Raw genomic sequence first — 23,214 nt, 5'->3', positions numbered from 1 at the left:
GGGAGGTTCTAGGTATCTGGATGCAGAACACCAGGTTCCAATCAATGTTGGTTACTAATCTCCTGTGTGACTTCAGGCCAATGCCCTCTTCTCTTAGTGCCTCAGTTTGTTCATCTGTGCTTTTGTGAATAATCAGGCCAATGGCAGAGGCCAGACTAGAAACCAGATCAAAAGCCAAGGGCCAGTTTGCGAGTAATTGGCCACACAAGGGCACTCACTCTTCCCTTTGGCTGTGCCCCTCCCCCATCTAGGCTGTAAAATACTGCTGCCTGCTCTCAATGCCCTTCTAAAGGGCTCTTCCTCCTGCTCCCCGCCAGGTTATGTAGGCCTTACTGATTATTTTATTCCTCCCTATTCCCTCTCAGATAGCACACACTGCTTGGTCCTGGACTCTCTAACAGAACTTTCTGCAACTATGGGAATGTTCTGTAATCTGCACTGTCCAATCAATATGTTAGCCACTAGTCACATGTGGCTTTTGAATGCTTGACATATGGCTAGTATGTCCAAAGAAATGGTTTTTAAATTATATTTAATTTTACTTAATTTAAATTTAAGAAGCCACATGTGGTGCCCAGCCCGTGTGGCTCAGTGGTGGAGCGTCGACCTGTGAACCAGGCCATCATGGTTTGGGTTCGTGATCAGGGCACATGCCTGGGTTGCTGGCTCGATCCCCAGGTTGCAGCTTGATCTTCAGTGTGGGGCGTGCAGGGGGCAGCGGATCAATGATTCTATCTCTCTTTCCCTCTCCCTTCTTCTCTGAAATCAATAAAAAAATATATATTTTAAAAAGTCACATGTGGCTACTGGCTACTATATTGGACAGCACAGGTTCTAGGCAGAACTTTGCTTGTTCCTTTTCTTTATATATAAGAATTGATAGGAGCTGCCATTCATTGAGCATTTACTCTGCCAGTTTTTGCATAAGTGCTTTACTGACACATCTCAATGAATCCTAGAAATTCCATTTTAAAGATGAAGGCTTGAGAGGTTGGGTAAACTGGCTTCAGGTTGCATAGAATGCTGGAGGGCCAGTCAAGCTGTAGTCATGCTCTCCAGCCATTTAGGGAACTTTCCAGGACGCAGCCTGAGTCTACAGTCACTCCATAGCACATGGCTGGGCACCAGGGTCCAGGGAGGCTCATCACTGAGTACTGGTTAATACATGCTCTTGGCAAAAAGGAGAAGGAAGCTAATTCCACTTACTTCTCATCATGTGGGGACTCTGGAATCCTGTCTCCCAACATCCTATCTTCAGATATCTCTTCTCTTGCCTTTCTCCTGGACAGTGTCCTTTGGAATACAAACTCACACCTCAGTGGGTGCTATGTGCAGAGGTTTGGGAAGAGGATGTCACCTGCAGGCCCAGAGGAAGCCAGTTGGGCTGGGAGCTGGGACCTGGAAAAATCCTTGTCATTTATAATAAACAAGGAAACAAGAAACAGTATTGTAATAGTTACCTTTTATTGAGCACCTACTTGTGCCAGGCACTTTACATACATCTGTGCTTATAATTCCCACAACAACCTGGGAGTTAGGCATTATTATCACCATTTTACATATGAGGAAACTGAGGCTCAGAGAGGTTAAGCAGCTTGCTCACACAGCTTGTTGAAGAGTGGTAGAGTCAGCACGGGAGATAGGCACCTGTGAGTTCCCTTAAAATTGTATTAGACATTCCTCACACTGAGAAAATAGAGGGGTGGAGGGCTGGGCAAAGAGATGCAATCTCTAGGGGCTGAGGGACTGGTTCTGCTGTCCAAGCTGTAGAAGGAGGCTGAGCCCTGCCCTGTTTACCACCTCCGGGCTCTGGCAAGCCACTTCTCCAGACTTAGCTGTGAAGTCAGAAAAAAAAAAAAAAAAATGCTCTGGCTGAGATTGATCTTCTTAGAACGGAAAAATGGCTGAAATGAAAGACCTTACCCTGTATGTGTATTTGCAGGCAGAGATGTGCACATGTGGTGTGTGTGCTGAATGAAGCACACCGCCACCAGAATAAGACTATCGTTTCCTTTTAGGCCACACCCCTGCCACCTGTGCAGGGAGTGAGGCAGCTGAGCAATCATGAAGGGGCTGTTTATTTCCTACCAGAGTTCAAGGGACATTGCCTGGGAAGAGGCCAAGTCAACAATCAAAGCCTCAAATTTGCTCCCTGCCCCCTACCTCCAGGGTTACCTAGTTTCAGGGGTGTTCATTCTGCATATCCAGGGACGACACATGATGCCTCTCTCTCTTCCTCTCTCTCTCTCTCTCTCTCTCTCTCTCTCTCTCCCCCCCACACACACACAGGGTCTTGGGGTAAGGCACCAAGTTTGGCCTGAGTGGTCTTGCAAGTCTTTGTGCTGAGCACATATGTGTACACAAGGCTGAGTGCATGTGTGGACACAGATGGTTAGTGCAGTGTTAGGAGTCTCTTCACAAATGAGGGACAATGATGACAGCACTGCGCTGAATCAAGTCCTCTATGTGGCCAAGTACCCCCATCTCTTCCCGGCAGCTGGGGTGGGATCAGGTCAGTCACAGTTCAGGCCAGGGCTGAGAACTCAGGGCCTGGCTTCCAGCCCCAAGAATATGCCCTTTCTTAGTGGCAGGGGGCTATTTTGGGACCTGAAAGAGGATCAAGTCCCCACTTCGGAAGGATAAGATGGCTACTCAGGCCAGAATGGAGAGTGAAGTTTTTCTTTTGTGCTTTTAAAATCCAACCATGTGTAACAGGAACTGACCTTTTCCCTCGGAGCTCACACCCCCCCCCCCCCCCCACCCCAGAGAAAGGTTTCTGTAGACAAGGGTGAGTGGAGGAAAGGGGGTTGTTAGGTTGTGCGTAGGAGTGGGAGGCTGCTTCCGCGCCCTCCTCTGGCCCTGCAGGAGTGGGTGGAGCACATTTATGTTAGCACCCAGGTAGAGGGTGGTACAGAGGTAGGGACTTCCTGGGGATCCACGGGGTGGTTGTGATGGAGGGTAAAAGGCCTGCGGGAAGGCGGGTTAGAGCTGTGCGGTCCCCGGGCTCCGGGCTGGGTCAGGACGCCCAGATGAAGTAGGCTATCTCATCCAGGTCGACGGGGTAATCGGTGAGCAGCACTGGGGTCTTGTCAAAAAGCTCACCCTTATAGCTGCGCCACTTGCCCGCGGGCAGGTAGACGTCACGTTCTTGCTTGCCGGGCTCCAACACCGGTGCCACCAGCAGGGTGTCCCCGATGAGGAACTGCGAGTCGATGCGGTGAGCCGTCTCGTCGTCCGGCGCGATCCACCAGAGGGGGCGCACAATAGGGTCGCCGGTGTCCGTGACCTCGCCGGCCAGCTCCAGCAGGAGCGGTGCCACGAGCGAGGCCCTCAGGGCGGTGAACTTGCGCGCGATGGCCACCACTTCCGAGTCGTACTGCCAGGGTGGGACCGAAAACTGCATAGCGGGCATGAACGCGGCCACCTCCAGCCAGCGCACGTAGAGCTCGCGGTCCGGCACCTTGCCGCCGCCCGCGGTGCGCTCCGGCACCACGTTGCCACCCACCATGTCCGGCAGGATGAACGGGTAGCCCAGCATGCTGACGGTGAGCACGGCCGGGATGAGCGAGCGCAGCCCCAGGTCGTAGCCCCACACGGAGTCGCGGTCCACCAGGCGGAAGAAGCAGGAGATGTTCTGCGACTGGTAGCCCACGCGGACCTCGGCCAGGGAGAAGAAGGGCAGCGCCATCTCCGTGTAGCGCCGGCTCCAGACGTTGGGGTCCGGCAGCGGCCTGTAGGTGCTGAAGTCCCGCGGCAAATAGCTGACCTCGCCCGCGTCAAACTTGAAGGAGGCGACCTCGTAGTGCGAGCGCAACCGCCGCAGGTGCCCCTGGAACCAGTCGCGGGCCTCGGGGCGCGTGAAGTCCAGCACGGCGCCGATGCCGTTCCACCAGCGCACGAGCGCCGGCAGCCGGCCGGTGGGCTCGCGCACGAACAGCTCTCGCTCCACGCCCTCGCCGAAGGACGAGGAATTGTAGTTGACGAACGGGTGCACCCAGAGCGTGACCTGAAATCCAGCGTCGCGCAGGCGGCGGAACATGTCGCTGGCGTTGGGGAACTTGACCTCGTCGAAGTCGAAGTCCCCGTAAGCGGGTGTGTACATGTCGTCGATTTCCAGGTGGCTGCTGTTGAAGTGGTGCTGCCGGATCTGCTGGGCGAAACGCTGCACCTTGTCCTGGTCCACCTCCCGCCCGTACAGCACCCACGTGGACCAGATGGGGTCCCGGAAGGTCTCGGGTGCGGGCACCTTCGACGGCTTATTGAAATAGCGCCGGACCATGTACTTGTGGATGGAGGTGATGTCTGAGCCGACACACACTCGGTAGCTGAGCTCGAGCGCGGCGGGGAGGCCGCCCGGTGGCTTGAAGGGCGTGTTGCTGTAGCGCGCCTGCAGCCGCAGCGAGCGCTCCGTCCCGTTCCAGCCCAGGTGGAAGGGCACTGAGGCGTTGACCTTGATGGCAGCCGCGCGCGAGGAGAGCCAGTAGCGCTCGAGGATGCCTCCGAAGGCGGCGTCGGAGGAGTAGACGTCGCTGGTGACGAAGGGCTGCGGCTCCTGCTGGCCTTCCAGCCGGATGGGCCAATGCTGGGTCCTCATCTCCGCGCCGCCGTACCAGTGCGCCGCCTCGTCCCCCAGGAACATGGCGTGCTCCACGGCGAGCCCCGGCTCCGCCTCCTCCCAGCGCACGCGGTAGCACATGACGGTGTCCTTGGGCCGCACGGTCTGGATGAAGAAGTGTAGCGGGCGCCCATCCGCCGTGCGGGAGCAGCCCAGCAGGGCGCCATCTCGGCTGCAGGAGTCGAGGTCCAGGGCACCGGAGCGGAAGGCCAGGCGGAAGACCTGCTCGCCCTTCTGGTTGCGGATGGAGAAACCTCCAAGGTTAAGGTCCAGCTGCTCCGCGCGCAGACGCTCAGCCTTGCGCAGAGAGGCGCTGTAGAAGCACCAGGCTACCACCGCGGCCAACACCAGCAGCAGCCCCACCACTACCGAGCCCAGCAGTGGTTTCGCCTCTTTTGATGATGCTTTGGGCTTTACAGACGAGAAGTTGTCAGGCAGGAAGGTGTACATGGCTGTGGCTGAGGCAGCCTCGGGACTCTTCAGGCCTGTGTCGCGCCCAGGGCGTCGGCGGGGGTAGGCCTGGCTCTTCTCCAGATTTTGAGGCATCAGCCCTCAGTTAAGGAGCGGGCAGTGGGCACCTGACAGAGCCCATCTGAACCTGGCCTGCCAGAGTCTGGAAGGGGGAGAGAGAGGCGGAACGGACCTTCTCATTCCATAGTATTTCCATTTGCTGCAGCAAGAAAGAAGAGGTGTATACTTTGGAAAGGTGTATTCGGGGACATAAGGGTTTAAGACAGTGGTTCTCAACCTTCCTAATGCCGCGACCCTTTAATACAGTTCCTCATGTTGTGGTGACCACCAACCATAAAATTATTTTTGTTGCTACTTCATAACTGTACTCTTGCTGCTGTTATGAATTGTAATGTAAATATCTGATATGCAGGATGTATTTTCATTGTTACAAATTGAACATAATTAAAGCATAGTGATTAATCACAAAAACAATATGTAATTATATATGTGTTTTCCGATGGTCTTAGGCGACCTCTGTGAAAGGGTCATTTGACCCCCAAAGGGGTCTCGACTCACAGGTTGAGAACAGCTGGTTTAGGAAATGGCAAAGGTGAGACTTAGGAGGACAATCTGTATCTTACCCTTTCTCAAGGGCCCTAATGTTTGTCGACATTAGTCAGGACTCTGAATGGGCAGGGGCAGATGGCATGCATCCTATTTTTGTGGGGAAAAAACAAACCCAGACAGGGTCAGGGAGAAGTCCAGATCACAGAATATCAGACTTCATGGGATCACACATGGGAGCAGTTCAAGCTGAAGAGAAGGGGAGGGATCTGGAGAGGACATGGTTCCCCAGAGATGTGGCCGTGGTGGGAGAGGGGAGGCATCATGGGGCAGTAGGATGAGTTTCCTTGTCCCCAAAGGGGAGAGGAGAGAGCAAGAAGAAACAAACAGCTCAGGCATGGAATTTAATCAGAAGCCAGATTGAATCTGGAGATTAGTTCTGTCCTAGGGCTTGGTTTGGAGGGAGGCAGGGTTGGGTTCAGACATTAGGGCTGGGGTCAGGAGCCTGGCTCATGAGCCATGGTAGCTGGCTTCTCAGACCTCCCCATCTATGTCCTCAAATTCTACCCTGCTTTCAGCCATTGTTCACCAACCCATTTCCCTGCCCACCTTCCTGGTCTGCTCCCAGCACCACATCTTTGGCCAGCTGCTGCCTAGCTTTGTCTCTGCCACGCACCCACCATCCTGATGCCCCTGCTTTAGTTTTGGACACTGTCTCTTCCTCCCGGTATTATTGCAATACTTCCCCTATAGACCTCCATGCCCTTTTTTCTTTCCCCCAATGCCTTCTGCTTATAGCAACCATAGCGATCCTTCCAAAGGTGTGGTTCAGTTGGTTGGAGTGTCGTCCAGTGCACGAGAAGGTCGTGGGTTGGATTCCCAGTCAGGGCGGATTTGGGGCGCATGCAGGAGGCAACTGATTGATGTTTCATTCTCACATTGATGTTTCTTTCTTTCTCTCTTCCCCTCTCCTCTCATCTCTTTCTCCCAAATCAACAGAAGCATGTCACTGGGTGAGGATTAAAAAAAACCCAACTTATCAGATCACATCTCCTCCTAGTTTACAGAGCTTCTCATGACCCCTGGGATGAAGTTCAGAAGCATACATTCTGCAACTGAGGTTCAAGACATGATATGGTCTCATCTGCCTTTTTGATTCTATGTCCAGCCAGGCCTATCTTATGACTACCAAGCTCATTTTTCCCCCCACCTAAATCCTTCAGGCCACCTGCTTTAGATTTCACCGATCCACCTTGGGCCAACATTTCTCCCCAACCTACCAGCTCTCCAGGGATCAGAGGCGCACCTCCCCCCCAACTACACACATGCTAAAAACCCAGATATGACTGGGAGACATAGACTTGGGGGAGGTGTTTTGCAATCTGCCGCTCACGGCCACTGACTCTTTCTGATTTAGCCCCCAGGACAGAGTCCAACAAAGAAATAGCCCTAGCCAGGTACATACACAGACACACACACTGCCAGCCAGCCCGCTGCACCAGCTAGGGGAAAGGAGAGAGGGAGACTGGCAAATAGTAATTAGTCTCCTCCCAGGTGCCAGTGTCTGTTTCTAAGTCCCCCAGGAGATGTCAGAACTGTTCAGGATCTTTACCACCCCTACCACTCCCCAGGAGAGACTATCAAGAATGCCAGGTGCAGATCAGAACTTTGATCCCAGATTTCAATATATAGCCCCTCCCAATGTGCTATCTCAGGGCCTCATTCTCTGTGCTCTCTGCGCACCCCCCGCCCCCCAATACCCTAAGCTAGTTGGTTCTGGCTGGTCTGGAACAGCCTCTTAATCCCTTCCTCTCAGCCCACATAACACTTAGCTTTCAAACTCCCCTCCCCAGTATGGATTCCCCTTCCTGTAGGTACAAATTAGAAAAGTTCTCCCTGAGAAATGCAGGCAGTAACCTTTTGCTGATGACCTCAAGCTAAACAAAACCCAAAGGAGGTCTTAGGTGGCCCAGGTCAGAGCTGCTATATATTTATATTCAAGGCCCCATTCTGGGCACTACGGAAATAAATGGGAAAGGTCCATAGCTGGATAGGGCCCCCTCATTCTCAAAACTTTCATATTAAGTCAGACCATTTCATGACCCCTGGAGGCATGGAGAGGCCACCAAAGTGACCTTAGAAGCCTTTTCCAACACTTAATTTCTGAGAAGCTTAACTTTCTAGGATTTGGAGGTTCTTTGATGAAGGATAGGAGCCTACAGGCCTGAGCACCCACTCCACGCAGGCCCTGTGCTGGTCTCCCAAATGCCAGCAGAGCACCCACCCTAACAGTAATGCCAAAAAAGAGGCATAGCTACAGTGCCCATTGTACATATGAGGAAACAGTGGCCAAGTCAGAAAAAAAGGAACTTGTTTGAAGTCACCCAAGTAGGTTGCCTCAGTCCAAAAAGTCAACTTAATCCTCCACAGCCCCAGTTTTAGGAGACAGGATTTAATGGTCTGACAGGCTGAATGCAGCAGAGGAAAGGAGCCTTGTGGTCAAGAGGCTGGGACAGGCTTCTATCAAGTGGGTGTGGGCACGGTGAGGCCTGTTTTCCCAAGGGCTGCTGCTGCTGCTTGCTCCAGGAAGGATTCTTGTGGGAAAGGGGCAATTTTAATAGCATCTGGTACCGGGGCTATGGGGGAAGAACAGTGATTCCAGTGTTAACGGTGGCGTTACAGACTCCTGTAATCTGCTGCCTCCACCATCAGACCAACCACAGGCTAATGTCGGCAGGTGGGTTTGTCCCTAGCCAAGACTTCTCCCCACTTGGCTAAGGTCAACCTCAATCTTGGCTGCCAGCCCCTAGTCGGGTATGAGGAGGAGGACCCGACAGGCCCAATTGAGGGGAGGCCATTCCAAGCGGATTCGTTTCTCGAACACTGTTCCCAGGGGAATATGTGGAAATGTCAAAGGCAACTCGATCCGGCCCATTTCCCTGCTCAGCGGCGGGATCCGGGAGATCGAGTGACCGGGCCTACAGCCTGGAATGCTCCACCCCCACCCCCAGTGACCCGCCCAACAGCTGCAAAGTCCAAAGGGACAGACTGAGGTCAAGGGGCCTGTCTCGCACTGGAAACCAAGGTGACTCAGGTGTCCAGACTCTCCTCACCCACTCAGCAATGGGAGCAAAAGTTAAGTGTGCTCCTTCCGAACCCGCCCCGCCCAAGGCCCTCCCCCTGGGCTCACTCACGGCAGTGACCCCAAAAGTGGGGGTGAAGGTAGGCTCCTGCAGATCTCCACGCTAGCCAGAGTTGAGCTGCCACCGCGCAAAGCGGAGCGCCGCCTACTTAGGGGACAGCTGAGGCCCCGCCCTCTGGCTGGCTGGCCACGCCCAGGTCTTTTGGTCTCGCCCAGGGCCTTGGAGTCCAGCCCCGCCCCAGACGCCGGACCCCTCCTCCCACATTGTCACGCGGACTTGAGGCCCCGCTCCTTAGCCCCTACCTTCCTCCTACTCCTCTGGGCTCAGCTCCCGGCATCTCGGGCCAGCAGCCAGCCCAGTGCCTCCCGGCTCCGCCCTCGCCTGCAGGCCCGCCCGCTTGCGGGGGGCGGGGGCGGGGGAGGGGTCTGCTTCAGGTCTTCAGGGAAATGTAGGTTTGGAGCAAGGAGCAGCTGTAGAATGTTAGGTTTCTTGCACCTTCAAGCTAAATTTGGGATGTGTATGAAAAGGAGCGAGCCGCAGGGTAAAGGGACAGGGCTAGCGCTTGGCATTCCTTCCCCTCCAGATTTGGGCAGGTGGAGGTCGTCTCGGTATAATGCTCTTACTAGCTCTCCCATATGGAAAAAAAAGTTTCTTATATGGGAAAAGGGTAGCAGGATTCCTGGAGAATCTCAGCGGCCCAAGAGGATCCAATCAAGGACTCCACGGAGGGACCTTGGTTTCACCAGCAGGGAGGCCCAAGCTGTCGGTTCTCACCAGTCCAGACCAACAGCATGGAGGTCAGGGACCTAGAACACTGGCTTCCCCCGGGGTATTTTGCAGCGTCCCCGCATCCCCCATTCCCCAGTGACGGGCGTTGGAAATGACTGTACTTCGAGGAAGTGAGCGTGTCCCGCTATACCCCTGCCCCAGGGAGGAATGGGGTGCAACAATACTGAAGATCCCAGAGATTCCAAAACACCCCACTCCTTGCTCCCCGAGGGACATAGAAGCAGGGCTTTGTTTTGTAATTTGAAATTTCTTGGTCATAAAACCGGCCAAAATTGTTTTGTTGTTTTGGACCCCTTCTCTTGGGTTGGGGAGGACAGCAAGGTATATGAACATAGGCTTTTGGGGGGTTGTGATGGGGAGGATTCTGGGGTGAGAAGCATCTAAGTTTAGGAGATATTAGGGGAATGTTAGCTGGAGGGCCCTTTCTGCATGACTAGGTGGACCCATTTGTTTGGGCTCTGGGATGGAGGGGAGGAGGACACCAGGTGTATCTAGGGCAGCGGTTCTCAACCTGTGGGTCGCGACCCCTGAAAATACATCCTGCATATCAGATATTTACATTATGATTCATAACAGTAGCAAAATTACAGTTATGAAGTAGCAACGAAAATAATTTTATGGTTGGGGGTCACCACAACATGAGGAACTGTATTAAAGGGTCGCGGCTCGTGGCATTAGGAAGGTTGAGAACCACTGATCTAGGGCTACTTTTATGTGTCAGGAGGGCACTTAGGGCCACCTAAGGGAAGTGCTGAGGTGATGGGAGTGGGGAGGGCTCAGGGCAGGTTGACTTTGAGAAACTGCATCTTAGTGTAGGGGACTTGGCAGAGGCCTGAGTAACTGGTTCCTCATTGCCAGATCTTGCTGGATGAGGACACAGGAGGCAGGGGAATATGTGGAAATGTCAAAGGCAGCCTATGGGGTGAAAAGTTTATTTATTGCTCAGCCCCCTTGGCCTGGTCCCGCTCTATCAGTAGGAGTAGCCAAGGTAATTCTCAGACAAAAACTCAGGGTGGACAACATAGCTGTTTCTCTGGGAGCCACTGGTCTTCTTAAAGTGACTTGTGTCCCACCTGTGGGAAGAGATGGGCCAGCCCTTTTGGACCCCTATCTGTTTGATTCCAATTCTCAATGCTAACCTTATCCCAACATTTTGCCCCTAATCCTGACCTTAGGCTCCAACACTGACTTCAGGTTCTATGGCCAAATTTTTTATTTCCAATACCCAGTCCCTAACATTGACATTTTACCCTCTACTTCAATCCCTGAACCTAACTGAAATGTTGACTCTATGCCCCACTGTCAACCTGTAACCTCTCAATGCTGGCCTCCACACCTTCATGGAGTCCTCCATCGCCTTGTTAGTTTTGACTTCACCGTGGCACTAGCGCCTCCTGGTGGCATCTTTCAGTTAGTGCATCGCAGCGGACAGTATACACCCCCAATTCTGCCCCCGCCCCCCCGCCCCCAGGGACTCCACCGCGCCAGACTTACCTAAGGTTCGCATAAGGGTAGTACGGCCGCAGGGGCGTTATAACAGCACAGTGCATCCCGGGCCGGTGCTCGCTGGGCGATACACTCCTGGAGGAGGAAGCGGCGGCGGGAGAGTTGGGCCTTTTGATTTCCCCCTAACCCCCAAGCCCAGACCGGGACTCTGGTCCACGCCTCAGGTGTCAGTCCTACGGCTCGGCTCGGAGATCCTCTCCTCAGGTCTCCCGGCCCTTCCAGACACCGTGGGAGCATCGCCTCTGGGAAGACACCTGGAAGTCCCCTCCCTGTAAGGCCTTGTTTCTGCAGCCTGGGTTGCGCCGTGGAGGGAAGCACCCGGACTCTAGCGAGGGTCGGGCCTGGGAGTCCCCGGATCCTCGCCCCCGGACGGCAATTGTTGCACACTATCCATCCAGGGAGCCGTGTCTCTGAGCCTCAGGAACTTCCTCTCCCCCCGATTCCCTTGTAAGGGATAGGACCCACTCTCACTCAAGGACTCAGTCTCTCTGTCAAGGGAGGGGCGGCGGGGACCACCAGGGGGTTGGGGTTCAGAGCACCCCCTGCACAGCTCTTTAGCCCAGTGGTTGGCAAACCGCGGGTCCCGAGCCACATGCGGCTCTTTGGCCCCTTAAGTGGCTCTTCCACAAAATACCACGTGCGGGCGCGCACGTACAGTGCGAAGTTGACTTAAAACCTTAAGTAAAGTTTATTAAGTTAATTTTAGGGAACGTTGTGGAGTGAAAGAAGATGTAGTGTCAAGGATTGAGAAAGGTATGTTGAGATGGTTTGGATATATAGAGAGGATGAACGAAAGGAGATAGACGAAACAAGTATATAAGACAAGTGTGGATGGGAGAGTTGGAAGGGGTCGACCTCAGCGAACGTTGAGGATGTTTTTAGCAAAGGCCAGCTTAGGAGTACCCTAATTAAGTTAATAACAATGTACCTACCTATATAGTTTAAGTTTAAAAAATTTGGCTCTCAAAAGAAATTTCAATCGTTGTACTGTTGATATTTGGCTCTGTTGACTAATGAGTTTGCCGACCACTGCTTTAGATGGATGGGGCCATTGGCGTTTTCCCAGGTCCAGCCTGTGCCGCCTGGTGCGGAGAGAGGACGGCACTACAGTCTGGCCTCAGTTTACTCTGCAGTGACATGCAAGGTTGTCTACCTCCGGAGGCGGTGCAGGGCTCCGAGGAGGCCAGGGCCCTGCTGGTCGCCCGGTCACCATTTTCCTCGCTCATTTGGCACTCAGCCATAACCCTGCCCGTTACTGACGATGGCCCGAGGCCCAGGAATAGAGGACACTTCTGAGAACACGTCCCCAGGATCGGGTGTCCAGGTAGGGAGTGGGGCTGGCGGGCATGGGAAGGGGATGAGACTGGTGTGCGGGGGGTGGTTCACAGAGCCCTCCAGAACAGATACAGGAGCTAGGCTGACCTTGGTCACAGTTCCGGAGGGACAGGATCGGAAACTCGGGGGAATCTCTGTGCAGGCTCTGCCGTTCCAGCGGTCTGTTCAAGCCCAGGGGCCCGAGGGCGGGACGGGGCGGGGTCTAGCTGGGCTGGAGGGGGTGGGGCCTGGCGTAGAGGCAGAGGCTGGAAGCGGCTGGGGATGGAGCGCTCGCCGCCACCGGAGGGGGGGCTGGACTTGGGACCGGCGGGTTTGGGGGCGGGGCCCGGCTGAACTGGGCGGGGCCCTGCGAACCTTACTGTGGGCTGCGAGGGGCACAAAGGCTGCAGGCGGCGTTCTGTGCAGGGCGCCCCGGCGACGCAGTAGTCGATCCCGCGCAGGCAGTAGTGGCGGCCCGAGCAAGGGCTTTCATAGCCCTGGAAGGGCAGGCGGCCCGGCAGCGGGTCCACGCACCCGCATCGGGGCGTGATCTGCGGCAGCGTCTGGTACCGTGACAGCGAGTTCAGCATGTTCACCACCACCTCGCGCTCTGGGTCCGCAGGTCCCCAGCCCGGGAGACCCAGACAGAGAGTCACAAGAATGGGAAGAGACAGGGTCAGAGAGAGAGAGAGAGAGAGAGAGAGAGAGGGAGAGAGAGAAATAGGGACAGACAGAGACAGGGTTACACCCTCTCCAGGGTCCAGGGCCCTCGGCCCCCACCTCGTCCCACAGGTCCCCATCCCACTCTTTATGGCCTCCTGATACCCGTCCCCCCTTCTAACCCCCCGTCCCCCCCCCCCCCCCCCCCCACCCGTTACCATAGGCATTGAGTCGCTCCGGCTTAGGAGGGTACTCTACGGGCATTCCTCGAACTGCTGTCTCCATCCCGGCTTCCTGGAAATGGCACACACGCTACCTCAAGCTCTGACCTGGAAGGACACCCTTTTGGGGTTCTCCCTCCCAGCACCCCAGACCAGTCCCAGGCCGCGCCTAATCCCGTCCTCCAGACACTCCCCTCTCTGCCCCGCCCCGTTTGGAGTTGTCGCCAGGCAACGCATTTACTCCGCCTACCTGGGGAGGGGAGGGGGGAAGGAATGGAACTAGTTGGACTGGGTAGGCATCTGAGCGTCTGACAACTCAACCTCAGCGTTTGCCTTTGGTTTTACCCCTTTTTGTCTAGCAGACTCTGTCTAGCTATGTCTCCGCGTCTCTCTAACAGGGTGTTTTCAATATTGCCTGCCCATGAGAATCCCCTGGGAATTTGTGAAAAGTCCTGCTTCTTGAGGAAGTTCTGATTCAGGACTTCAGTCAATCTAAGGTCAGCCATCATCCTACAGTGAGAGCCCCTGCTGAGGCCTCAGAGTCTCCCACACTCCCTCAGACCCGGGGCTGGCCTGGACTCCTTCTCCCCTTGGATCACTCCCCTATGTTTTATCTGCATTGCCTCTGAGTGGCCTGATTTTCCCTCCTTTTGTCATTGCTGACATCACAGAGGGGAGAGTAGAGCAGGTAGACAGCCTAACACTGCTCCTTGGCCAGACGTGTGGAAGGAGCCAAGTGGCAAGCTTAGGAGTATAGATTGTCAAGGAGTGCGCACTAGCCTATCCCCCATAGAACCCAGCCAGAAATTGGGACCCAGTGAAGCCAGTCCTGAGACTGGGACCCAGTGACCTAGCACAGCTCCACTCCTGGGTTCCCTTGTCTCCTGGAAAATACAAACCCTAGTGTCACAATTTCACGGATGGGAAAGAGGCCTGGGGCATTGCTGATGGGAAAGGGATGAGTAATTAATGGTGAAATATGTCACTGTGGTTTGGGAGGTGGAGGTGCGTGTGCATGTGTGCCCAGACGCCATCTGTGCTGAGCCCAGTAGATACCTTCGGCAGCCGGGGAAGGCACGTGGTACACTTGTTCCAGCCAGTGCAGCAGTAAGGTCCCATTCTCCATGCGTTACCCCAGTCGCTACACAAATAGTTGGGGTTGCATTTGTCTGCTGGATTTTAAGGGTGGAGGGTAAGACAGTGTTACTCCTTATTCTACCCCAGGATCCCAGACTTCCTAAATGTTTCTCCTTTGATCCCCAGCACAAAACTGGATTCTCCCTGATTTCCCTCAGGCCAGTCAAAGCCCAGCCTGGCCTCATAATTGTCTTAGACACTGAGATACATCCCATTTTCTTTATTTTATTTTTTTGTTAATCACCTAAGGGATATTTTTCCATTGATTTTTTTTTTTTAAAGAGAGAATGGAAGGGAGGGGGAGAGACACAGAGACAGAAACAGTGAATGTGGTGAGAGAAACACATCAATTGTTTGCCTCCCACATGTGCCCCAACCTGGGTTGGGGATTGAGCCTGCAACCAATGTACGTGCCCTTGACCCTTGACTGGAATCAAACCTGAGACACTTTAGTCCATGGGCCAACCTTCTATCCACTGAGCCAAAGCAGCTAGGGCTGCAGCCCATTTTCTACCTCAGGCTTGCTTCTACCTGGGTCTGGATCCTTTGAGCTGATCACTTTTTATCGTGGCACAACCCTCTCTGAATGAGCCAATCTGGAAACTGGGCCTCTTCCCAATTGTTCCCTCTCTCTCATCTTCCACATTTATTTCCCAAGTTTGCTTATTCTGCCTCCTTAAAACCACTTGAATGTATCCCCTCTTCCAGTCTCCCATGGTCTCTCTCTGTATCTCTGCAGTGCCTTAACCCAGAGACTATATAATGTTGTGATCAATAGAATGGACTCTGCAGACAGACTGCTTGTCTTCAGCTTTCAGCTCTGCCAGATATTAGCTGTGTGTTAATTTGATTGAGTTAATTTCACTGTATCTGATTCCTACAGCCAGTCGGCCTGGTGGTCAAATCCCTCTAGTGTTAACTACAACAATTAAGGCTTGGCTAGAACAAGACTGCGCACAGAGACCACAAGGGGGTGCACCAAGAAAGCATAAAAGATGCGGAGACAAAAAACCATGACAGAAATGGAGGATATGGAGCTAAGAATCGCAATTTTGAGGGCTTGCCATAAATTTGTGCAGAGCCTCACGAAAACTAATGAGACCCTCGATGCTACGATAAAGAAATTAGAAAGTAAGCATACACGGACTGAAATAAAGAATATTATACCCAATAGCAGACCAGAGGAGCACAAGAATCAAACCAAAGATTCGACAAAAAACACCCAATTGGAAAAGCAAAATGAAAAAAGAATCCGAAAGTGTGAAGATAGTGTAAGGAGCCTCTGGGACAGCTTTAAGCGGACTAATATCAGAATTATTGGAGTGCCAGAAGATGAGAGACAGCAAGATATTGAAAACCTATTTCAAGAAATAATGGCAGAAAACTTCCCCCATCTGGAGAAAGAAATGGACTTACAGGTCCAAGAAGCGCAGAGAACCCCAAACAAAAGGAATCCAAAGAGGACCACACCAAGACACATCATCATTAAAATGCCAAGAGCAAAAGACAAAGAGAGAATCTTAAAAGCAGCAAGAGAAAGAGACTCAATTACCTACAAGGGAATACCCATACGACTGTCAGCTGATTTCTCAACAGAAACTTTGCAGGCCAGAAGGGAATGGCAAGAAATATTCAAAGTGCTGAATACCAAGAACCTACAACCAAGATTACTTTATCCAGCAAAGCTATCATTCAGAATTGAAGGTCAGATAAAGAGCTTCACATATAAGGAAAAGCTAAAGGAGTTCATCACCGCCAAACCAGTATTATATGAAATGCTGAAAGGTATCCTTTAAGAAGAGGAAGAAGAAGAAAAAGGTAAAGATACAAATTATGAACAACAAACATGCATCTATCAATAAATGAATCTAAGAATCAAGTGAATAAATAACCTGATGTACAGAATTTCACTGTATCTGTTTACTCAATTTTAAAATGGGGTAATAGTACTGTCTACCTTATAGGGTTGTTATGAGATCAAAATTAATTAGTATATCTAAATACTTGGAACTTAGAAAACTATTATTTTGTTAGCCTACTGGTCTCCTTACCTCATTTTTGAAATCCCACAATCCAATCTCTACTCAAAAGCTCTGGCACTTTTTTTTACAGATGTAAATCTGACCAAGACACTTCCCTACTTAAAACCTTTCAAAGCCCTATTCACCTAATCACCCAAGTTTGTCCAAGGCCCTCTGTGATCCACTCTCCTAACAGTCTGAAAGAACACATATGAGAGACATCAGGAAAGGTCTAGGAGCCCTAGAGAAAGGGCAAGTGTGCGTATGCGGCATGGTATTGGGATTTGGAGTTCTGGGTTGGTGGGTTGGACATACTGAGTTGGGGACATTCATGTAAAGATGACTATGGTCAGATGGAGAGAGGAATTCTGATGAGAGGTCGAGGCTAGAAATAAAGACTTGGAGTTGTCAGTAAAGATGTTGGTTAGATGAAATGGTATCAGAAGAGGAGTACGGAGAGAGAGGGCTCAGATTAGCACTCGGAGGAACCCAATTTTTCCAGAATAGTTGACAAGACACTTAGGAAGTTGAGGCATCAGAGAAGCTTGGTCAGGAAGGCGCTTCAAGAAGTAGAGAGTGGTCAGAGAGTGAAATGCATAGGGTGGGTCTCGTAAGGTAAAGGTTGAAGAGTATCATGGATGTGGTAGTTAGAACCACACAAGAGCAGTTTTAATGTTTGAGTGTAGAAGATGCAGAACCCCAGTTTCAACTGGATGAAGATTTTGTCATCAATCTTTTCAACAAGTACTTATGAAGCTTGGTGCTATTTTTTATGTGGAGGAGGCACAGCTGTGATTAAGACATGACTCTCTGCTCTTTTGGGATGTACAGAGTAACAGATCATTAACATCTAATCAAATGAGAAAGATAATTTCTCATAAGGTGTAAGAAGGAGCGAGGAAGTAGATAGAAACAGTGAGTATAGACTGTCTCTGAAAATCTTGGTGATGAAGGGGAGAAGGAAGAGACTTTTTTAGGCAGGAAGAGATTGGAAAAGGCTTCTAGGTGGAAGGGAAAGAGGTGTGGTAAGGCCGAGGGATGCAGGAGAGATGGGGAACTTGATGAAAAAGGGTCACTAAGAAGTTGGGAGGAGATGGCACTTGGATTTGTTTGGAGGAGGTTAATACTTCCTCTATCTCTGTGGGGATAAGACCTAGGCCTGTTCCAGTTCTTTGGCATAGACCAGGAGCTCCCAGAGACAGGGCTGAATCTCCTCCAGGGTTAATGTCAGGTCAAGTGGTTTGGGAGTCAAGCTGGAGTGGGGGTAGTTAGAGAAGAAGCCCCTGTCATGGGGAGATAAGACTGAAATATCATCGGGGTAGAGGTCAGGATCCAAGTTGGGTTCAGATGGAGTGTCATTGTTGGGGTTGGGTCAGAGTTGGGCAAGGGGTGAGTCCCTACCTTCCTTTTGAGAGAGCCAGTATTTCTCAGGCAAGTAGGGGTGGCCTGGTATGGAACTCTTATAGGTGTAGTCCCGCACAGCACATTTAACCATCTTCTCTAGGGCTTCCTGATCCACAGGGCGCTGAAAAGTCTTAGGCGGGCCCTGTGCAAGGGGAGAGGGGAGGAAATGGCTAAGTGCACAGAAACTCCAGCCTTGGAGTCCTATTGGACTTAGATCCAGCCTCTGTTGAGAAGGTCAGCCCAGGTGGGTCTCCCAACCACCTCCCTTTTAAAAATTTTATTTATTTTTAAAAGTTGCTACATTTTAATAAACCAAACAGTTCTGGCCATGCATGATGAATATCAGGGACAAAACATATTAGAAATAACCAAAGGCAAACTAAAAAGTTATGGGAAAGTCTTTGTTTGAAATGCCAAGGTATTTGGTGAATGTATGTATAAAATAATTAAGTTCCACCAAAGTTAACTAGAAAAAAACCCCAAACAGGACAACACATGAATATTCTCTCCCCCCAAAAGTAAGAAAAATAAATCAGAAAAAGTCCCAGATTTCAAAACCACTACCTGTGCCTGAGGATTCCCACGCCAGCCTTGGTCCCCTCTGAATAGTTCTCTCATTTGAATTGCCCTTTGCTTCGTTCTTTTCATCTAAGACTAGGGCTTAGAGCCAGGCACTGGACTTCAGTCAGGGTGGTTTTCTGATGTTTTCATTTCTGTCTTTTTTTTTTGACTGGGTGGTTCTTAAGGACAGAGTTGGAAGCTCCTGTTCTCTTTCTTCAGACTGTACACTGCCTGTGTTTAATTTTACCTCAGAAAACTATGATTCTTTATCTATTCTATATGCTAATTCCCTGTCAGTCACATGTTGCAAATATCTTCTCTCAGTTTTTGGCTTGTTGTATCTTCATTTTCTCTGTGGTATCTTTTGATGAACAAAAGTTCTTAACATTAACATGGTTGAATTTATTAACCTCTTATGTAGTGCTTTTGTGATTTGTTTAAGAAATCCATCCACACTCTAAGAAAATGGAGACAATGTCTTATGTTTTCCTCTAATATAAGCCACAGTTTATTTTCCTTAAGCCTTTAATCTGTGAGGTATTGCTTTTGGGGTTTGGTGTGATTTAGGGATCAATTTTATTTTTATCTACATGGATAACCAATTGTCCCATTAAGTATCTATCTTCTCCCACAGATTTGCAATGTCACCCAAGCCTGGGTGTTGTGCAGTTTCACTGCGAGGCATCTAAATGTGGAATTCCTTCTATTTATTCTGTGGCTGTGGATTCATTTCTTTCATTAGTTCTGGAAAGTTCAGAGCTTTTCCCTCTTCAGATAATGCTTATTCTTTCTGCTTTTTTTTATATAGGACACCAAGTAGATGCGTGTGAATTTTCTCCTATCTTTCATACTGCTTAATGTTTCTTTCATATATCCTATCTCTTTGTCTCTCTGTGCTGCATTCTGGAAAATTTCTTTCATTCTATCTTTCATTCCACTGAGGCTTTTAAGCTGTGTCTAATCTGTTCTTTAACCCATCCAGTATACCAATATGAATATTTGGTTTTAACACATATGGTTTTCATTTCTAAAATTCCTATTCAGTTCTTTTCTTACATTTGTCTGATATTTAAAAAATACAATCTCCTATTGTTTGCTCATTTTAATAATTTCACATTTTATTTTAAAAATTCATAATTATTTTGTAGTCATTAACTATTCATTTCAATATCTGAAGTCTTTGGAGGTTTAAGTTGGTTGTTTCTGCTGACTGTCACATGGTGGTTTGTTTCCTTACAGCTCTTCTTGTGAGCTCAGATTTGATTGGCCTTATTCTAAAGGATACCTGGAAACATACATTGAGAATATTTTTCACCATAGAAGAGATACATACATTAATCGTGTGTGTGTGTGTGTGTGTTGGGAGCAGGGAGCTAGAGATCACTGAACTTTCTGGTTCATTTTGGAATTTGCAGGTTTAGTTCCTCCGTCTTTTAGCTAGCTGAAGACTTAAACTCCTGCTTGTAGTGCTGACATTTGTCTTCCGGACAATCCTGTCTTCTAAGTATACTTACCACTCACCTCCATGAGAGTACAAAACAAAATAAAAATTTTTATGCAGGACCTCGCTGTTTTGAAGCAGGAGGGTTTTCAGAGTTTTCTAGACCACACTGTACTGCCAGAAGCAAAAGCCTTTCCTTCATTCCTTTTAAAAAATATGTTTTTGTTGATTTCAGAGAGGAAGGGAGAGAGAAACATCAGTAATGAGAGATAATCATTGATCAGATCGTGCCCACAACCCAAGCATGTGCCCTGACCGGAGTGGAACTGAGGTGCTCAACCACTGAGCCTCGCTGGCGGGCTTTCATTCTTAATCCCACTGCTACTCTGAAGCCGTCTGGCCAGGTTACTAAGGGTTAGTACATCCAAGAGATTCCTTTCTGTGTCGACATTTGATACCGACCTTTGTCTAACAATGCTATCTTGGTTGGCTTCTCTGACTTTCTTCCTATCACTCTGTCTCCTTTTATGGCTCTTCTTCCTCTAGCTACCCTTTAAATATTGATATTCTCCACAGTTCTGGGATTGGTCATTTTCTTATTCTTCCTTCACAATCCTATTCACTCCTATGACTTCAGCTACTACTGATATATTGATGATTTAAAAATATATATCTGTAGCCCAAACCTCTTTCCTTTGCTTCAGAGCTAAGTATATCCAACTATCCATCAGACATGTTTTCCTGAAAGTCTTTGAATATTTTTGCCCCCAAATCCATTCCAAATCTCTCTCTATGATTTCAAATCTCAATTTGTAGCACTGTCCATTCCTCCAGTTGCCAGAGCTCCCAATCCAGGAATCATCCTAATCTCTCCCCTCTTCTTTATATACTGATGGTGACCAAGACATGTTGATCTATTTTTTTAAAATTTTTTTCTATTGAGTGTGCAAAAGCAGGCAGGTGTGCTCATATTTTGCTGGTCAGCATGTAAATTATTACAAACCTTATTACAGAAATTTGAAGTGTATATCAAACATTTTTAAAATGTGCATGTCCTTTCTCCTAACAATTTCATGCCTAGGAATTTATCTTTAGGGAACAGTTGATGCATAAAAAGATAGATATATACAAGAATAATATTAGCAAAATTTTTATAAATAATCTGAACTTCCAATAACATATGATTTCTTAAATATACTAGTATCTTGGTACATTCATAAAATAAAATAGTATAGAGTCATTAAAATTATAAAATATGTTTCACAAGGAAAATGACCTGCCATATGGCTATACAAAAAAAGCAAGATTCAAAATATTAGTATACAACATGATACAATTTTCATAAAATATATTTGCTTTCTAAATGGGCATATAATAATAAATTAACAGTGGTTGTTTGGGGTTGTGAGATTATAGGCCTTTTTTTCTTTGCGCCTCTTTGAGTTATCCCCATTTTCTGCATTAAGCAACAAATTCCCCTTTTCTCTGCCACAGTCTATCCTTATCTCCCACATACATCCTCCTCCCTCATCCGCTGCCATCTCACTCTGCTTCCTGCCCACAGCCCTAACCCCTTCAATCTCCTGCCACTGTAGCCAGAGTGGCATCACTCACAATCTAATCATGACACTCACAGATTAAAAATCCTGGAGCATTATGTCCTTATTTCTTATCACAGCCTGAGGCTCTTCATGGTCTGCAGGCTCCTCTCCCTTGCACTAGTAGTTCTCAGTCCCTGGTGGGCTCCTGCCCCCAGGCTGCCCTGTGGAAGCCTCCTCCCCCTGAATCTCTTAGTAGACCTGCCCTAAAGTCCCAGGAATGCTCTCCTCTTTCCAGCTCTTGGACCATTGCCCATGCCTTTGCTGGGGCATGTTCCACACAGCACAACCCTACTTTATTCACTTGTTTACTGAGAGATCCTGAAAGACAGCCTGGCACATGTAGATCCCCAACAAAGTTTGTTGGATGGTGCATACAGCTAATTTCCCTTAGAGCAGTGGTTCTCACCCTTCTGGCCCTTTAAGTACAATTCCTCATGTTGTGACCCAACCATAAAATTATTTTCGTTGCTACTTCATAACTGTAATGTTGCTACTGTTATGAATCGTAACGTAAGTATCTGATATGCAGGATGGCCTTAGGCGACAACTGTGAAAGGGTCGTTCGACCGCCAAAGGGGTTGCGACCCACAGGTTGAGAACCGCTGCCTTAGACAGTCACCATTAGACTCACAGATCTCTCCATTTTGTGCAAGTGGCATAGACAGATACAAGGAGCCTGATATGCATGCACAAAAACATGACTATTGGACATTTTCTGGCATATCCCTCAGGCAGTCTCAGGACCTTTGCACGTTCTGATCATTCTGCCTGGAACCCTATTCTTTCAGCTCTTCACCTGGCTCTCATCTAGGTCTTCTATGACCTCTGTTTGAGTAACTCTCTCTGGTTACTTTCCATTTCCACTACCCTGTTTACTTCCTTTATAGCATTTTGGATAATTTATAAAAGTCTTGTTTATTCCTTGACTTATCTAACTCTTTACATCTCCTAACTTGGTGTAGCAGAGCACTATGAAAGCAGGATCTTGCATTATTTTATATATCATTATAAATTCCACATCTAGGCAAAAGAATAAAAAACACACATGCAAAGCTACAAATAATTACAAAAGTAATTATAACCACACATTGCCAGTCCATCCAGACATGCATGGCCATATGCATTAGCCTGCCCCTGTCCCCCACCCCAACCTCTACTTACCCGGCTCACAAACTTGTTGGGTTCCCAGGCCCACAGAGGTGGGTCGTTATAGACCTTCTTGATGGAGTTAGGAGCCCTGTAGGAGTCAGTGTAGGTGCTGATGGGGGTCCTGGTCTTTCGGGAGAAGAGGAACATAGTGGGGTCCAGGGAATGCCCAGGTGGGCTCTACCTACCAAGGGCTCCTGCAAACCATCAGTGATTCCCCCCCTTCCAGATCGCCCACACCTCTAGCCTGGCAGGTGCCCTTAGCTGCTATGATTCCCTTCTATGGAGGATCTCTCAACTTCCCTCTCTCACAGCTTTCCTGCTCCTACCCCACCCTGCTACCCCTTCCAGGATGGGCACTGCCCATTATGATATCACTTGGCTTAGTCCCAACCCTGAGGAAGTGAGGAGGTCCAATTCTCTTCCTGCTCCAGCCTTTTCCTCCCTCAAGTCTCTCAAAAGAACCCAATTTCCAAGAGTTCAGAGGGTCCCTGGAGATCTTCGAGGCCAACCTTCTCACTTTGATGAAGATAAGTGGAGGTTCCAAGGGGTCAAGTGACTCACCAGGGTGATGCAGCAGGTCAGTGGCAGGCTTGGCCTGGGAACCCATGAGTGGAGGTAGAGTGAAATGTGCATTC

General features: G+C 49.7%; 2 protein-coding genes across 4 annotated transcripts; both read right to left on the bottom strand.

Moving 5' to 3' along the window:
* Nucleotides 1-1,447: 1,447 nt before the first annotated feature.
* Nucleotides 1,448-9,096, bottom strand: MYORG (myogenesis regulating glycosidase). 2 transcript variants are annotated; one of them, XM_070431323.1, is made up of 2 exons: nt 9,078-9,096; nt 1,448-5,285 (listed from the first exon to the last, which is right to left on the bottom strand). In XM_070431323.1, the coding sequence occupies exon 2, from the start codon at nt 5,159-5,161 to the stop codon at nt 3,017-3,019; it is 2,145 nt and encodes a 714-aa protein (XP_070287424.1). In that variant the 5' UTR covers nt 5,162-5,285; nt 9,078-9,096; the 3' UTR covers nt 1,448-3,016. The 2 variants fall into 2 exon arrangements, with proteins under 2 accessions (XP_070287424.1, XP_070287423.1); XM_070431322.1 differs by lacking the exon at nt 9,078-9,096 and adding an exon at nt 8,827-8,899.
* Nucleotides 9,097-10,492: 1,396 nt separating this feature from the next.
* On the bottom strand, nt 10,493-22,991 carry SPMIP6 (sperm microtubule inner protein 6). 2 transcript variants are annotated; one of them, XM_070431324.1, is made up of 7 exons: nt 22,592-22,991; nt 17,825-17,969; nt 14,322-14,437; nt 13,263-13,338; nt 12,760-12,994; nt 11,059-11,145; nt 10,493-10,637 (listed from the first exon to the last, which is right to left on the bottom strand). In XM_070431324.1, exons 1-7 carry the CDS (start codon nt 22,724-22,726, stop codon nt 10,535-10,537), a joined length of 897 nt encoding a protein of 298 aa, XP_070287425.1. In that variant the 5' UTR covers nt 22,727-22,991; the 3' UTR covers nt 10,493-10,534. The 2 variants fall into 2 exon arrangements, with proteins under 2 accessions (XP_070287425.1, XP_070287426.1); XM_070431325.1 differs by having other exon boundaries at nt 14,322-14,434.
* Between the last annotated feature and the right edge of the window lie 223 nt (nt 22,992-23,214).

This window comes from Myotis yumanensis, unplaced genomic scaffold (genome assembly GCF_028538775.1).
Source record: "Myotis yumanensis isolate MYYU_CA2020_CCGP unplaced genomic scaffold, mMyoYum1.0.hap1 SCAF_12, whole genome shotgun sequence".
In the NCBI taxonomy this organism is placed as follows: Eukaryota; Metazoa; Chordata; class Mammalia; order Chiroptera; family Vespertilionidae; genus Myotis; species Myotis yumanensis.
The sequence above is the reverse complement of the archived record's forward strand: the minus strand, read 5'-3'. Positions and strand labels throughout refer to the sequence as shown.

Coding starts and splice junctions, on each gene's coding strand:
- MYORG (XM_070431323.1), bottom strand. CDS start 5,161: ATGCCTCAAAATCTGGAGAAGAGCCAGGCCTACCCCCGCCGACGCCCT.
- SPMIP6 (XM_070431324.1), bottom strand. CDS start 22,726: ATGTTCCTCTTCTCCCGAAAGACCAGGACCCCCATCAGCACCTACACT. Junction 14,438..17,824: donor CTGGCTCTCTCAAAAGGAAG/GTAGGGACTCAC, acceptor CTTAAAATCCAG/CAGACAAATGCAACCCCAAC. Junction 11,146..12,759: donor CCCTCGCAGCCCACAGTAAG/GTTCGCAGGGCC, acceptor TTCCTCCTCCAG/GAGTGTATCGCCCAGCGAGC.